Source organism: Notothenia rossii (genome assembly GCF_949606895.1).
Source record: "Notothenia rossii genome assembly, chromosome: 6".
Lineage (NCBI taxonomy): Eukaryota > Metazoa > Chordata > Actinopteri > Perciformes > Nototheniidae > Notothenia > Notothenia rossii.
The window spans coordinates 66,525,001-66,543,124 of NC_136909.1; the positions used below are offsets into that span (position 1 = coordinate 66,525,001).

General features: G+C 41.7%; 1 protein-coding gene across 1 annotated transcript in view; it reads left to right on the forward strand.

Moving 5' to 3' along the window:
* Positions 1–10,726: 10,726 nt before the first annotated feature.
* Positions 10,727–18,124, forward strand: part of plpp4 (phospholipid phosphatase 4) — a 95,044-nt gene continuing 87,646 nt past the window's right edge. The window contains exon 1 of the mRNA XM_079687466.1: positions 10,727–11,196. Coding sequence (XP_079543592.1) covers positions 11,108–11,196 — 89 coding nt within the window. The 5' untranslated portion in view covers positions 10,727–11,107. The remainder of the gene's footprint in view (positions 11,197–18,124) is intronic.

Genomic DNA, 18,124 nt, shown 5'->3' on the forward strand with positions numbered 1-18,124 from the left:
GCGCAGTCAACCCGCCCTTTTGTTACACTCTCAGTTCCCGGATTCCTACAAAATAACTAAATTGTTTGCAGCGTGTTTTTTCACCTCCGCACCAGCTAGGCAGCCATCTTTCGTCCGGGATTGTAGCTCCTGTGGCTCTAATTTGTCAATGAGGTGATCCCCGAAAATCCTTGATTGTAAAAAGTTGATTTTATTTAGCTTTTTTCCATAGACCACCCGGACCACAGTTTGAGAACCGCTGTTCTAGGAGACAGAGAAGGGTTAGTCAAGGAGATGTCAATCACACCGCACATTAAGTGGAAACACCTGAATGGTTGGACAATAACTGTGTAGAGTTTTGAAAGGGATAAAGTAATACTGGTACAGTCAAAGGCACTCACGTGTGAGTGATTACAAAAGGGAAAAGTGTCAGGGTATAAAGGCCAGGCTGTACATCTGCATGACTTTGAGATTGGACTAGGATATTACCAGTCAGCTGGTAGTAAAGCAACTGGTGAATGAGCCAATAACAGTGAAGCAGCTGATTTACTTTTTGACCTGTCTGGTTAGTTTAACATCATATTGCAATTATGCGGGCACAAGTGTTGTGTTGACATCATATATATTTGTGGCCAGGCCTGAATTCATGCTTACTTTGGGGTGTACTGCCTTATCTTGCTGGGACTTTACTTGGGTATTGAAAAGATCCATCCATCCATCCATCTTCTCCCGCTTATCCGTGGTTGGGTTGCGGGGGCAGCAGTTCCAGCAGAGAGCCCCAAACTTTCCTTTCCCTGGCCACATCAACCAGCTCTGACTGGGGGATCCCAAGGTGCTCCCAGGCCAGCGAAGAGATATAATCCCTCCACCTGGTCCTAGGTCTACCCCTTGTTCTCTTCCCAGCTGGACGTGCCTGGAACACCTCCTTAGGGAGGCGCCCAGGTGGCATCCTTACTAGGTGCCCGAACCACCTCAACTGGCTCCTTTCGACGCGAAGGAGGAGCGGTTCAACTCCGAGTCCCTCCCAGATGACTGAACTTCTCACCTTATCCCTAAGGGAGACACCAGCCACCCTGCGGAGAAAACCCATCTCGGCCGCTTGTATCCACGATCTCGTTCTTTCGGTCAAGACCCATCCTTCATGACCATAGGTTAGGGTCGGAACGAAAATTACGCGGTAGACAGAGAGCTTTGCCTTCTGGCTGAGCTCTCTTTTTGTCACAACGGTGCGGTAAAGTGACTGCAGTACCGCTCCCGCTGCTCCGATTCTCCGACCCATCTCACGCTCCATTGTTCCCTCACTCGAGAACAAGACCCCGAGATAATTGAACTCCTTCACTTGGGGTAAGGACTCATTCCCTACTTGGAGTGGACAGTCCATCGGTTTCCTGCTGAGAACCATGGCCTCAGATTTGGAGGTGCTGATCCTCATCCCAGCCGCTTCACACTCGGTTGCGAACCGATCCAGTGAGTGCTGAAGGTCGCAGACCGATGAAGCCATTAGAACCACATCATCTGCAAAAAGCAGTGTTGCAATCCTTAGTCCACCGAACTGCAGACCCCCTCCCGCACGACTACGCCTCGAAATCCGATCCATGTATATTACAAACAGGATTGGTGACAAAGCGCAGCCCTGGCGGAGGCCAACCCTCACCGGAAATGGGTCCGACTTACTGCCGAGGACCCGGACACAGCTCTCGCTTTGGGAGTACAGAGATTGGATGGCCCTGAGAGACCCCCTTACCCCATACTCCCGCAGCGCCTCCCACAGTAACTCCCTGGGAACTCGGTCATACGCCTTCTCCAAGTCTACAAAACGCATGTAGACTGGATAAGCGTACTCCCAGGCCCCCTCCAGGATCCTTGCGAGAGTAAAAAGCTGATCCGTCGTTCCACGACCAGGACGGAATCCGCATTGTGCCTCCTCAATCTGAGGTTCGACAATCGGCCTGACCCTCCTTTCGAGTACCTTAGAGTAAACTTTCCCGGGGAGGCTGAGTAGGGTGATGCATCTGTAATTGGCACACACCCTCTGATCCCCCTTTTTGAAAAGGGGAACCACCACCCCGATCTGCCACTCCTTCGGTACTGTTTCCGACTTCCACACAACGTTGATGAGACGTGTCAACCATGAAAGTCCCTCAACACCCAGAGCCTTCAGCATTTCTGGGCGGATCTCGTCCACCCCCGGGGCTTTGCCACTGTGGAGTTGTTTGACGACCTCAGTGACCTCCCCCCGGGGGATTGGTGTTGATCCCCCGTCATACTCCAGCTCTGCCTCTAACATTGAGGGCGGAGTTGTCGGGTATTGAAAAGATGCAGCATTTATTTATAGACAATCTGAAACCTTTTATAACTTCACACTGGCCTGCCAGAATTTCCTGTAACCGGTCCAAGAGTCCAACCATCCCAAAAAATGTCACACTAGAAAAAGATGTGGTGCAATTTGATCCTGAATGAGACTACCTTTTTTCATTGTGCCAAGGTTAAGCTGTTGAGTCCTGGAAGTGATCCAGGGATGTTACACACCTGTAATATGGGTTTGGACCCAACAGCATGTCGGAAAGTCTGAGCCATTCAAGGTCAATGTGAAAGGGACTTTATGCTTTTTTAGCATTCAGCTATAATTAGTGTTTTTGAATTCACCAGTGCTTTCCTAATACTTGTCAACGTTTCGGCCAGAAAAAGGTATTTTAGAAGGTACATTTACTCCATGAAAAAATAGCAACATGTTAGTGCAAATGATGTGACAATAGGTAATTTCCCTATGCTTCCTGTACAGGATCAATAGTGTGGTTTCAATGTTTACTGTACTAAATGTTTACTGTATATTAGGTTGTGACAACAAGTCCCATAGAGAGTAGCAGCTTAGGTGAAACGGCCATGGAGTCAGGGAGAAAGTTGTTGTGGAATCACCAGCTAATAGGAGTCTGTGTACTCCACAACAAAGTGCAGACCTGGGTAAATCAATACGTACCATACCCTTGAAGATGGTTAATCTCAGGGTTAAATCAATACATTTTCTCTTGTCGTTGTTTTGAGAAAGTATTTTGGATCCACTCCTTAATCCCAATGATTTTTTTGCTTTAGGTGTTACGAGATTGATCAATGACAAGATTCTCATTCCAAGCAATTATTGGCTTATCACTATCGAATTATAAGCAGAGAGGGTAAAGTAGTTCACAGTCACGCTCTGTGTGTGGGCTTACAGGAGGCATGCTGTGTATCAAGTCTACCTGTAAATAGCTGCTTGGAAATAAATAAATGACTGGCTAATCTGTTACATATGCACACAAATAAGGTCTGAAATGTAATGTTATTTCTGCTCTGATTCATAGTCTCTCAATTCCTCTCCGAGAGGCAAATTTATCCACCCTGAAATAAAGCCTGTTCTATCCAAGAACTTGCATTACAATAAGGCAAAAAAAAATAACACTGTGACAGAGTTACAAATCACATAAAACCACAGTGGGTCCCGAACAGACAGAAAGAGCAGCATGATTATTCCTATTCTTGTCACAGTTTAATATTTCATCACTGCATGTCATTGTCTATGGCAGAACTAATTGCAGACATTAATTACTTATTTCACTGATGGCATTTGCACTGATAAGTGTGGTGATCGGATTAGTCAAGCTGTATTATGCTTAAAGACCCAGCAAAATCTTGAGTATATGCAAATGTGGGACAGTGATGGTGGAAGAAGTATTCAGATCTTCGGCATCATTATGTACTTGAAGTAAAAGTTATTATTGTGCACAATGTCTTCTTTAAGAGGCATGTATATAATTAGTCAATCAGAATTATTTATACAATAATATGTGCATCCATTTACTTGTGCAGCTAAAATGGGGGCTAATTGTACCCGCTTGTGGATGCATTCAAAATAATAAATAACCCAAAAGGCAATAATAGGAAACCCTTACTGTATTTCAGAGGGAGATACAATGTTTTATTTCCTGAAATATTCCAGATTGTATTTTGTATTACTGACCAGACACATGGGTTCAGAAAAGTGGGTACAGTTGGCCTGCTATTGAGACTTAATTTCCATGCAGTCACGGCAACACAGACCCAAGGCCTAGTTCAGGAAATTACAGCACCACATACAATAAGAACAAAAATCTATTGTAAGATTCTGAATGTGATTTCCTTGTATCCTTGGTGATTCACAATACAGTGTTTGCATATACAGTATATCTTATCGTTGCTTTGGCAGCAATGACTGAAACTGGGTAAGTGTTTTGCATGTTTTGAAAGATGTACATTTATGCGTATATCCACAACCCCTGCAGTTTGTTCCCTTCTCCGGGCAATCAAAGCAATTCAAATTTTCAGCAATTAGTTGTGAAATCATGCAATACAAACCTTTGTAAAGCATATCATTAGCAGGCTATGCTTTAATCATAATGCGTTAAAAACATGGGATATATGTCAATAGCTCCTATGAAAAATCTCAGTATACTTAATCCTAGACAGTAGCACATGGTATATATTGTACGACTTTGTAATTTTTGAATGTTGATATGTATTTGCTCATAGCCTACTGTGCCTTTCACGCAGACAATAAAAGTGAATTTTGAAATAACAAATAGGTTTATGTTTCAAGTTTATTTGCATTAAAAACGTGTGTTTAAACCCTTCTGTTAAAAAAAAAAAGATTAAATCTTTAAAAACATGCCGTTTGTCATTTTTAAAGTTTGATGGAAGAAATTAAAATATAGGTCACTGACGTGGAGCTTTTAGTCTAGCAGCAAGTCTTAAAAAAAGGCTTTAGTTTTCGAGATACCCCTACCCGAGGTAGAACAAATGACAACAATGATTTTTCTTATCTTTAGGGTCGCCGTTGTCAAATTTTATTTTGGGGGAAAAAATGTTTTTTTGGCTGTTCTTTAGAACTACCCCAATCCCTGAAAAAGAGCCAAATTAGACCAGGCCGAATATGGGAAAGGTGACAAAAAAGCCCATAGCTTGAGAATGATCACTCTTTTCCTCTTCAGATTTGCTGAGGTTCGAACCAGGTGGCTGCCCTAACATCACCAAATAGTCAGACAATTATTTAACAAAAAAAATACTGAATTACGGCCCGTCCACACAGCGGCGTGCGTTGTCGCTTGCCGGCGGGCATGTCTGAAGCTAGACCAACAACCAATCACCTGAATCACCCGCCCCGGACACACAAGCAGCGGTTTGATTGGCTAGAGCTTGTACTGGCATATGATTCGATTGGCTGACGCTTCCGTTGAAGCTTCAAAAGTTGAACATTGCTCAACTTTTGCAAGGAGGACCGCAAGAAAAGCTACGCTTTGCTCCCACAATGCAGTTCGGCGAAGCGTGACATCACCCCACTCAAAGTGAATGGACAGAAGCGTTGAAGCTTCAACGCACGCCGCTCTGTGGACGACTGGACGGGCCGTTATAGTCCTGTAAACTTAGCTTTAGTTTAGACGGAAATTGTACTTTTGGTGATAGAACATAGGACTCAATCACTTTTCTCTCATTTATCAGAAAAACAGAAATCCCTAAAAATTATACCATTACTGAATTGTCTAGGGTGCTATTGAACAGTAACCAATATGGAAATATCTGGTACAGTTCTATTGCAAATGAGGTTTCTTTAGACATAGGCCTCTTCTCTGATAGAGTCAAATTCCGAATGGGGGATAAGTGGCATAAGTTAAGAATGCTCACTCTGATGGTCATTATATTTGGAGAGGGAAATACCAGGTGGCTGAACTACATCCCCAAATAGTCAGAATAAGAGTAACCCAATACAATAAAGTGTATAAGTTCTAAAATGCAATCCTGTAAAACATAGGTGTAAATAGTACAGGTTTTATTGAAACTGGAACCTTAATTCAAAGTACAGTAATCATCAAATAATTCTGTGAGAGGTCAAGTATATAGATACTAGAATATAATATTAAATGTCAGGTTCCTCAGAAACGTTAGGGGACACATGTTGACATTCTGCACAGGTGCAGAACTCCGTACAGGGAAGGCCAACAGAGAGGCACTGGCACTTTCCACTCTCTCCACACTTTGCATCTTTGCAATACAAGTGAGTAATGTCTCTCACTTCTGTAGGTGCTGCGGGTTTTGTAAGTAGCATTGGTTGAATGGCCCCATCTCTGACAATCCACCCCTTGCCAATAGGACTCCATAACAAGGGTTTGGGTTCGGGCTATGACACCATATCGCTGTCTGAAACATTGCTCTTTGTACATGTTGTTGAAATGCATCCTCTGTTGGTGGCAGATTTTCCGAGGCTGCATCTCTTGTTGATGCAATTAGGAACCTCAGTTCATCCAAGTTTGTGCACATCATTCCAATTTCCTTTTTCTTTTTTCCATATAGCAGAAGCGCAAATTCTCTTGCGACTGGCAAAGACTCTTCCAAGCTGGCAGAGAGTCCAAAATGGAACAGATCTTTGAGCTCGCTGAGATGGGAAGCGAAAGAACGAGTAAGACCCATTGCTGGTATGATTGCAACCTGGTAGGCCTACTAAGCACACAGGCATCTTGTTAAAGTTATCTTATCTTAGCCATCTCTTATATTTAGTGGAGGAAAACAATTATGACATCAGTTATGACATCACTTATGCGACTCTGGGATTTGTAATCTTTCTAGTTGTGTATTTTTCATAGTCTTATATTTCAACAGTTTTACGACAAACTGTGACTTTTTTTACATTGAAATTATTTTTTAATATTGACAAACATCATATGTGTAATTCATGGCACAATTCAAACGGGATCGAAAGATACATTTTCTCTCCCCATTGACTTCAATACATCATTTTTCCGAAATAAGGAATAGTTGTGTATTTTTCATAGTCTTATATTTCAACAGTTTTACGACAAACTGTGACTTTTTTTACATTGAAATTATTTTTTAATATTGACAAACATCATATGTGTAATTCATGGCACAATTCAAACGGGATCGAAAGATACGTTTTCTCTCCCCATTGACTTCAATACATCATTTTTCCGAAATAAGGTCCCATGGGTCGGAAGTAGATGGGCGGGACTTCGCCTCTCTATAGTAAAAGTTGGGCCATTTTGTCTTCATGCGCCAATGAGCAACTCTCATAGGAATGAATGAGGCCCCGCCTCCCACGCTGTATCCAGTTCTTATTATACATCCATGGCGTACCCCCATTTGAGAATCACTGGTTTATGTATACAGTCTATGGTGAGTAGCTTTGTTCAACAGGAATGACGCAAAAAAAGAAGTACTTCTTTATAAAGGAGTGGTGATAGTTTATGTCACCTCAAAATGTAATAGGCAGGGTCTTTTAATGTTAGTGTCACCTATTTGTTTCTACAGTTTGAAAAAAAAAGTTACATTAGAAGAAGTCCTGAAGATGAAGATGAAGATGCAGAAATCGAAGACGTGATCCAGAAAATTGGTAAATAGTACAGAAGGTCAAACATCCCTGAGAGGATAGTATCCGGAAAACACCTCGCTGATTCACTCCTTGATTCATTTTTTTTCCTGACCGCTGAAAGCCAACAAAAATTGGTCCATCGTGAACTGAGTAGGAACCAATCAGGGCCAAGATGACTTAAATGTCAAGAACTCTCCTGGCTTTTTTGTCTTATTCCTGCCAATCATTCAGCTCGAGTGTTGGATCCAGAGAAAAATCTTTCCACTGATTTTTTCCCAATTGATAAGAACTCCATTTAAAATTTGACAGCTGACATTTTAGTCTCAACACGGTCAGTCCGCTGTTCTGTTCCTCATCATGAATGAAAGCACCTTGTCTTAATACAGGCTATCAAGGTTGTGGTGAGACTAAAGGAAGAATGATTATATTTTAGCAGAACAGGTCACAGCTTTCATTCTTTTTTTTTATAGATGTGACATGAAAGTTTGGAGATATAAGTGTCAAAATATGTTACTGCATCAGAATTTGTAAGCAAGCTCAAAACCTGTTGAGAGCCACAGTACCTGTGTAGATCAGTTTGAAAAAAGTGCAGGGATTCTGAGGTAATTATTCAGCCAACAATAATAATTTTGCCCAGAACTTTTTTAATACCAATGGTCATCAGGAAGTTAACCTAGGCCTAAAGCAGTGCAATTCCAGTGAAATGGTCTATTGATTTCTCATTACTCTTTTCTTTGGGTGCAGGAATTTTACTCACAGACAATGATTATAATAGAGATTATGCCAAACTAAATGGTATTGAACACTCTGGCTGTTGTGCAGCTCAATATGAGCCTACTTTAAAGCTTCAGTGGCTCATAGCATTATTCTTTTAGCTGTGAGTCCCAACCTTTTAAATTGTAATGACTTAATGTAAAGCAATGCAGATTTAATGTTTCTAAAAGCTTCTAGGGATAAAACCATACACTGTTTATAACAAGTGAGAAATATATTTCATAAAAAGTACGTTTTAACCCTACTTTGTGACTGTTTGGAAAGAATTACATTTAAAATTCACAATGAATCAAATCAAAGTTTATTTATATAGCCCAATAACACAAAACATGTCTGACTCAGTGGGCTTTACAAATTCACAAACATGAATCACAGTGCTAAAATATCAATACATTTATAGGAAAATAATGAAAAGACAATAGTGTAAAATACAAATAGAAATAAGATGTTCTTGCACTAATCTGCAGCTCCAAAAAAGCACAAAAAAGCAAGCTCAAGAAGGTTAGAGAATAACAAATGTGACAAAAAGCAGGATGACTAATTCCATTCCTGGTGGAATGCTAGATTGTCGTTGATACAGGATGCCAACTTTTGTGAGAGGAAAAATATGCCCCAGTCCACTTTGGGGAGTAGCTGGAGCGACTCACACAGTTGGCAATTCTAGACTTTTTAGAGACTAATTATAGAAGTCCAAGAATTACACATTCAATTGGTTGCTTTACCACACATACCACTCAAATGTACTACAATACCTTTTTTCCACATTCCAGCAGATCCTTTTATTCCAGATACACGTCTTAGCAACAGATACTGTACAGCGTTCAGCAAAGGAGTTATGTTTTCACATAGTAGCATTATACAACAGCATTACACTTTACACCCCCTGTAGGATGTAAAAATCCTGCCCACATACTGATATAACTGTACATAAACCATGACTGAGGGATGTGTTCCAATAAAACCTAACCTAAAGTGTAATAAGGAGAGACGTCCAGTAATGCCTAGAACTCCGGGAGAAATGAACCAATCCCATAGCATGATGAGTCACTCTGTCTGTCGCAAAGAATATTCTCAACAGTAGAAAATGCAAGCACCCATACCCATTAAGGTGATTAAGAGCACTTTATTATGAAGCAGTGAACTTTGATATATGAGAGCACGATCTATTTTAGAGTTCACCAGTATGTCCTAACCCTACAGTAACTACAACCTCTGGAACTGTGACTCACAGTCAACACTGGAAGTAGAAAACAACTCAAGGAGTAGTTCAAGGAAATAGAATATCAAAATTATACAAAAAACAAAATATAAGAGATGAAAAGGTAAAGCAGCCCTTTCAACAACAAAGAACATCATTATGGCATTAGCCGGAGAGAGCTAAGTCATATTTTTGATGTCCTATAATTGAGTATTTATGTGGACTCTGGTGCAGGTCTAGAAAGCCTCTCTGACCAAAGTGAATCATCTGAATCACGAGTGCTCTGATGCTGCGAGCGAGGTAAAGCATGTTGATAGCTTGTAATAAACATGCCACACTCTCTAAAAGGTCTGATGGCTGCCAGAAAGCTTTGAAGTAAGATCTCACCTCCTACCACCATTTCACATCTCCTGTTGTTTTGTTTTGTTCTTATTAGGGAGCCGGCAAACACTTCAGGCGCATCACCCACAACAACTCTGCCGTAATAAACACAATACATCAAAAACCTCTGTGTACGTGCATGTATACATTTATCTTTGTCATAGTTTTGGGATGCCTTGTTAACCAGAAAGACTGCACACCTTCTAAATTGCATCTTCAGAGTGAGCTTCTAGCTTGTCAAGCATGTGACCTATAAAGGCGACAAACAAGGTGTTCTCTCTCACGTTCAGCATACTTACATACACATGCAAATATTGGACAGGCAGGTAGAGCACGAGGACCAGTTTTAGAAAGCATCAAATATTCATGTGGGTCTGTGAAGTGCCTGCCAGGTTTCTTGGCCCCTCAGGTATGCTCCTGCCTGTGCTCATTTATCACTGTCTGACTTCATAGTCCCTGGATTCTTCATAATTGTATGATTGGGCCGCATGGTGGTGCCAAGGGTTTGAAGCCCCCCCCCCCCCCCCTTGAACTGGCCATCTTTCGGCACAGCAATGTAATATTATATGACAGTTTGGCGTAATGCCTCCCACCAGCCATTGGCGCGGCGAACCGGACCGACCGAGTGCTTCTCTGCTTTGTGTATGTCACATTTACTATGGGTACTTCATTCATTATTTATGAGATGTTTATTCAGGAGGTCTCTTGGCCTTAAACCAGAGAAGAAGAAATTCAGTTCATCACAATTTAATGCATAACTAGACAGGAACTAAATCCTGTGTCCTCCTGTGAGGTCCTGAGTGGTGTTCAATAGACTTCTAGTGTGTTCTGATGCTCCAAAGATCAACGGGAGGAGTGAGAGAGAAAAAGAGAGAGAGAGAGAGAGAGATTGAGAGAGAGAGAGAGAGAGAGAGAGAGAGAGAGAGAGAGAGAGACACTCGACACACACTCAGACTCTCTCCTCGCTTTGCCGTCTCCCATCACTTTCCCCACTACACTGCTGCTAACCCACACCTCCGATCTTCTCCCGCATCAACTTCAAACTCTAACCCAGTTTAAGTAATTGATGGAGTGGAGGAAGGAGACTTTCACTCGGTAGAGGAGCAGCTGTCAGCCACAGAGTTGCAATAAAGACAACCGCCCGAGGGGATAGAAGCAGACGGAGAGCAGCGGGAGACAGGCGAAGGCGAGAAATAAAAGGAGAAGACTGCTGGAGGTGACCAAGTGGCGATGGAGGCGCTCGGCATGCGTGATTATCAGCATTAGGGAGCACCGCTTCTGGAGAGCGCTCGCTTTGTGAAGGTGGATTTACAAAGTGACCAGAAACTGACCGCCCTTTTTCTAGCTGTTGTGTTTTAACTTGACGGATTATCACCAGAAACATGAACGTGTCTCCACCAGACCGGAGGAAAAACGTGCGAGAGCTGGCTTTGGAGATTGGCATCCGGGTGCTGCTTTTCGGAGTTTTTGTGTAAGTAAAATCTTCGAACAGCTGATTTAACAAAAAAGCTAATGCCATTATGGACCCTGTTGGTGATATCCAGTTTCATGACTGATGTTATCCATGTGCATACATGCTTGAACTGCTGTATTTAGGGTTTATTTGTCGCGGTGTGTGGTGCTGCATGGTCACTGTAGTAAGGCGCAGTTAATGGTCACATCAGTGCTAAAAGACAGATGCTGCGTTAACAGGTTGCAAAAAAACAAGTTGTATACAGCAGCATTTAACTTCAAGTCATTTTGTCACCATTCTTTGATTGCACTTATATTAAGTATCATTTCATAGTGGACATTTTGTCTGATTAGAGATGGTAAAAGAGACAGTTTATTTCCCTCTACAAGAAACAGACAGTGATCCAAAGGGAAGGCAGTGATGAATGTGCTCAATACTTTCTTTGCAGCATGACTCCAAACTAACCCTAAATATTAATTATGAAATGTTTGTCTATGCCTGGAGGCATTAATCTTTGTTTGCATCTTGGTTGTGTCTCTGCTTTCCTATGATCTGATAAAAGCTCCAGGTCTTATCTGAAATGACTCACCTTGCTGCAGCTTTCATTCTATCTGGGGGGAAAACTCAAAATGATTTGGCTACATAGACTGCATAGCCAGTGTTCATTATGTTAACATATCCTGTGGATAAGGTGTCCAGCTGTGCATGTGCTGTCACCCTACATGCCTGATGATGCATGTTCACAGTGTGTGACATGCGGGAAACTCAACAGGAGGCATCAGACTAAAGCATGAAACATGTTAGGAGTGGATGAAATGGACTGTTGCAGTGAAGCCTCCTGGTGAAGCCCTTTGTGTGAGTCTGCTGGATTTACATCAGTGGCTGATTTCTTATTGCATCAGCGCTCAAGGCCATATCAAAAAGCAATTTCACACAATATCATCATCATCAACTAACTGCTGCATGCTGTCACAGAAGCCCCCGTCTATCACAAAGTCCCTTTAAATTCCCTCTGCGATACACAGAAAGCAAGTTAAGAGCCAGTAAACCGTGCTTGTAATGCATTTATCTGGATTAAAGTTGTAAAGAAAAGAATCACATTCATACACATTTTGGCTTTATGCTTTAGATTAAGAGTCTTAATATTTCATAGGAAAATAACAATCATCACGACAGGAAGCATTTCATCTGATTTGGTCTTTTCTTTGGGACTCACAGTAAGTGTTGCATTGAATTTCTTAGCAGATCTGAGAGAACTGCTCTCTGGCTCTGTGGGGCAGCAGTGCCCTGTTCTTGTCACACCTCCAAGCCTGAGGTGAGAGAAGAATAATTGGGGTCACCTAAAATCTGTTGTTATCTTGAGTTAAGGTGTAAAGGACATTGTGTAAGCCTTTGTGTCTGCTGTTCAGAATAGATGTAATAAGAAAATGGCATTCTTATCTGTGTATGTTTACCAATTAGCTTTAGCAATCATCCTTTCTTCTAAAATGCTGCTGATCTTAAAGAGCATCTTGCAGGTTTTTATTTTTTCTACATTTATGCTTAAACTTGCTTGAAAATTACAATTACAAAAGTGAATGCAGGATTTGATATGTTTTACGAGACATAAGGGCAGGAATTCAGAGGGAAAGGAGCAATTTTGAGCTCTGCTCTTAAAAACGGCTTTTTTTTAAGGTCATACGTCAAACGCGTCATATTACATCACACAGGGGACACATATCCGCTCTCTGACCGCGGGTATAGTAGAGTTGCGTTGAGTCGAGCGGTTGTGTTTTAAGGAGCTGGTATTTTTCGGTAGTTTTACATTGTATTTCACCATTTGTAATTATGGTGCAGTATTGTGTTTGTGCAGGTTGCAAAAATACCAGCCTGTCAGGACATTGAGTCCACAGTAAAAAGGACCGGAGCTAGCGTTCGTTCCTGGGTGCGTTGTGCATCCACCTCCCTGCAGCACATACTCTCCACAGCTTTATCAGGAAACCGTATTACTTCTCTCCCCCCCCCCCTTCGCTGCTCTCTCCCCCCCCCCCTTCGCTGCTCTCTCTCCCCCCCCCTTCGCTGCTCTCTCTCTCCCCGCCCCTTCGCTGCTCTCTCTCTCTCCCCTCCGGTACACGGCACCGTAAGACATTGCATTAGGTAACGCTGTGGTGGCTGTACTGCTCCAGCCGTCTCCTTTGTGTTTGTTTGTTTCCCCCTGTCTGTGTTGTTTGTGTGGGCGTGGTGGCTGTCACTCCTGGCTCCCGGCTCAACCTCCACTCACCTGCTGCAATCAGCTGTGCACCCTCCCCGACTACACACCTGCTTTCCATCAAGCCATTTACAACGGCATATCAACGGAGGCTCCACAACCTTTCTCCGCCAGATCGTCAAGTATCAGCCGTATCTCCTCCGGTACACAGCACCGTAGTGTTGAGTTGCATTAGGTAACGTGAGATACGGCTGATACTTTCGCATTAGTTTCTGTTATGGATCAGTATCAACAGTCCTGCCAGTAACGTTACTATATTATCAATGTTACTTTAGTTATAGCCTGATATATGATAGCTAACTTTACAATGTTGTGATGTGACGTTAGTTAACATTCTGTAGCTAATGCCGGTCACTCACCAAGATAGCTGCCCAGTTCTCCATTGTTTCTCCTCACACCACAGCTCAATTTCTCTCCGATGGCCGTTATTTCTTCTAATCCTTGGCTGCTCCTGGTCTCTTGGACGCCGAGCAGGCTCATAATTATAAGGTTGTGGTCCGTCATATGCATTTGAATATTCATGTTCAACTTCTTCTGTGTCTTCTGTGTCGAAACTAGCATTGGGATCCATGTTTATTAATACGTTACACCGGCCGCTCTCCCCCTTGAGTCCCTCGTGTTACGTCACACGCGGGAGGTCACGTGCCGAGGCTTTTTTATGCGGAAATGAACATTTCTTACCAAAACGACGCCAGATGTCACTGTAGTGTATAGTTTTGTATATTTTTGTATATTTTTTTGAAAATCTAGTGTCTTCATCATTTTCCTACACATTTATTCACAGGTGTCTTTAACCTGGAAGTTGCTCTTTGATATATTTTCATTTTATTGCAATCTGCCTCTGCAGCTCACAATTACATTTTAATAAGAAGAAAGTCCCTTTTTTCAATTTGTTGTGTATACTCCTTCATAATTGTGACTATACCAAGGGATGCTGAAAATGAATCCATTAATCCTTTAGTTTGGGCTCATAGGCAGATATGAATGCATCCGAGAGGCGTCTTTAATCAGAGATCACACATTTGAGTTCTGTCATTGATTTTGTCTTTGATTCTGATTCAATAATTCTCACTTTGACTGTTCACCCAAACAAACGGTTGTTTTTCTCAACCACACAATAAAACATGTCTCTGAGGACTGATTTTGTTTGGGAGGACATTTTAAATCAAAGTGCCCCAATCCCTTCGTTATTCCCTCAAATTTGACTTGAATCAAAGCGAACATTACTTTTAATTTGCCTTTTCTTGCCAAGCTGACTGTCTGATCCATTCCTCAAGAGGTGCATCTACCCTAAGTCACGGGCCAAGTTTGTGCCATAAGGTCAACCCTGGGCTATCAAACAGCTAACTCTATTCAGTCATCATAGCTTGGTATCTAAATGGAAATAGATCTTTGACATTTACAAAAATGGGGAAAAAAACTAAAGCGGAGAGCTTCATTAAAAAACAATATCGTTATTTTTCTTCCGTGGCTAGCTACTCAACACAGAAAGGAAGGATAATGACATGGGCGCTATTTCACTTTACTTGTAATCCGGTGCGAAACAAGAAGAGCTTAGACGAATACCCAGGAAGTCATTTCGTCCTTGAGTGGTGGTGCGGCACAGCTTTTTTCCTCAACCGACACACAAGCTCAGAGTAGACGTTTCTACGTGTTTGTTCATAGTTACACACTTCAATAAGATTCAAATAAATATAAGATTACTGTCTCAAGAGAGAACAGGGGACAAAGCAAGGACAAAAGAGACACAGACGTGGAAGATAAGAAGAAGGACATGCAGTTATAAGGATCTAGATTGTTTTGAGATTTTACAGATTCAATCTTAAAGCACAGTGGAATTTAAAAAAAAAAAGGTTTATCAATGCAATCTAAAAGTTGTGCGATGGAGCCATTGGCTTGAGAAGAGGGCAGATGTTTTTTGGTCTGATGTACAAAACAAAAAAGAATAGATCTGTTTATGCCGGGGCTAATAATTTGGATTTAAACTGAATTGACTCTTTTATTGCAGAGTATTATTGTGACTGAGTCAGAGTCTTGATTTTTACTTTGAAAAATGACAGAATATCCTATACAAGACAAGCTTAATACCGTTGACACAGTTTTGAAATTGTAGGGATCACAACGTAGTTATCGTCATGAGGTTAACAGCTTGCACTCTAAAATATCACCAGAGTTGGGCTCACTGCATATCATCCTCTCCACTTATAGGAGGGCTTAGAAGCAGTGCTGGGATTCAGCCCAGAGCCTTGGCAAGAGTCAGTAAGCTTTGTGGGATGTTGGGAAAGGGCAGAATGTCAGGCTCTCGACTGTTTAAGAATAAGCGGATTGTTTAGCTTGTATGATGAGAATGTAGGCTCTTGAGCTCTCGTTGTAAAGGATCGGTTACCGTGTCATCAGGACACATTTTCTCTGTAGTATGAACCAAAAAAGAGCATTTCTAATCTCTGAGAATGTTACGGCTATTTATGTTATGGTAATTGGATTAATCATAAAATCCTTAACATTTAAGTCTCGGCTGATTTTGCAACACCCCTGGCTATCGTTAAAACAGCAAATGTTGTTTTTGTAATGCAATAAACATTCTGACTAATTTTCACAGAAAAACCACAGAGAAGCAACTGGTGTATGCGTTCACAGTCCAGTCAAATCATATATTTTTTAAATGAATATGCCAAAAAGGATCTGATTGTGATTTCATGCTTCACATGTTACGAATACTTTTCCACACAACAGGGCGTGGTGGAGTTATTCATAACAGTTCTAATCCAGTTTAGACTGAAGAATCTTTGGCATTTAGACCCCTCATTGTAATGGGGGTTGTGATGCCATGAGTAGTACAGGCACAGTCCCCCTGATAGAGTCCTAGAACTATGGGCTTAGATATGTCTCATAATTATTTGTGCGAACATAACAATTATTTGTGTGTAATATGTGATTTTTAAATGTAAAACACCATCCACAAATGCTTTTAAAAGATTTGCTAACTCACAAATAAATTTGCAAGTGTAAAACTGATCTGCAAATGCGCAAAATATTTTTACAAATAAAAAAAAGATCTTGGAATATCTCTTTAACATTTACAATTTTCGATCAGGCATTTGTGAATCCATTTTGTATTTGTAGACCAAAAATGCGCTTGTGGATCTCACATTTCTGCTTGTGGATCGTCTTTTTACACAAACAGAGTTTTGAGACAAACTTTCCGCCGGTCTCGGCTAAAATATACTCGTGTCACTCGGTTATTTTCGGAAAACACGTGATGGCCGGCTGATGACGAAATTTCCGCATGATTTCAAAGTAAGAGCATGATGGTTTGTTTAATGCTCTGTTTTTGTATTATAATGAACAGCGGAACGTTAGATGCATTCTTTATCACCATCATCATCATGTTATAGTGACACAGTTAGTTTGTGTTTATTGGTTCAATACAGAATATATCAAGCACATTCGTATGCATTGATGTTGAAGTACAGGCTATACGCCACTTTCCAGTCCGGGGGGGGAGCAGCTGGCAGCGAATCAGCCCAGAGATAACTCTGTCTTGTTAAAGAGATATTCAAAGATATTTTTTGTACTTGTAAAAATATTTTGCGTATTTGCAGATCAGTTTTACATTTGCAAATGTATTTGTGAGTTTGCAAATCTTTTAAATGCATTTTTAAATGGTGTTTTACATTTAAAAATCACATATTACACACAAATAATTGTTATGTTCACACAAATAATTATGAGACATATCTAAGCCCATGTAGAATGTATGGTGATGGTAGAGATGGTGAGGATTTGGATGGACAGGATGTGGAAACTGGGGTTGAATGGGGTTTAGGGAGTTCCATCAATTTTCCACTAAGAAGACAACTGATAGAGGCAGTGATGCAGTATGATTGGCTCAGGGAGATTGCGGCAAATAGCCTCTCAGATTGCATTTCAGCAAAAAGGTTTTGCCTCTTTTCTCTCCATTCCATACCTGCGTTCAACCAAAGCCTGCTCAATCATACACGGACTACAAACCAGAATCTTTGCACTACCACATTTTTGTCTACACTTTAATTTGCATTTGTCTTAAGGCCCTGACACACCAGGCCGAAATCGGCCGTTTTCGTTAGTCGGACGACGAAGCGTGCCCTGTCGCCCAAACTCAATTTGTTGTGTCCCGCACCACCGGCTGTGACACGGCTTATTTGGCCTTTCATGGCCGATGCACGGCCGATTGAACATGTTGAATCGGCCGTGCGTCGGCCACAGGCAGTCGGACAAAGAAATCACTCTGATTGGCTGTTCAGCTAGCGAATCAGTGCATGAGAAGTGAAACGGTTGCTTGAGAATGTCTTCCACAAGCAACACTCCAATGGCTGATAGCCCCAGTACCGCACAAAACATGTTTTTGATAGACGAGAGTGAAAATGGAACGCACACGCTATTTGTTGTTTGTTTATATCACGTAGTCTGTTCTTATTCTCTGTCTTCCGGTTGTTGCCTCTTTTGAATGACGAATACACACTACGGCCGCCTGCTGGTAAGGAGAGTTATTGCCGCTCACGAATGCGCAGTTCATACGTGCTCAGCTGAAGTCTTTGCGGTGTGTTCCAGTGCGACACATGGCCAAGACGCAGGAGAACACGCCGCCAACGCAACAGTCGGCGTCGTGTGAGTTCTCTGGTGACTGCTTGGTGTGTCAGGGCCTTTAAGAGAGCTGAG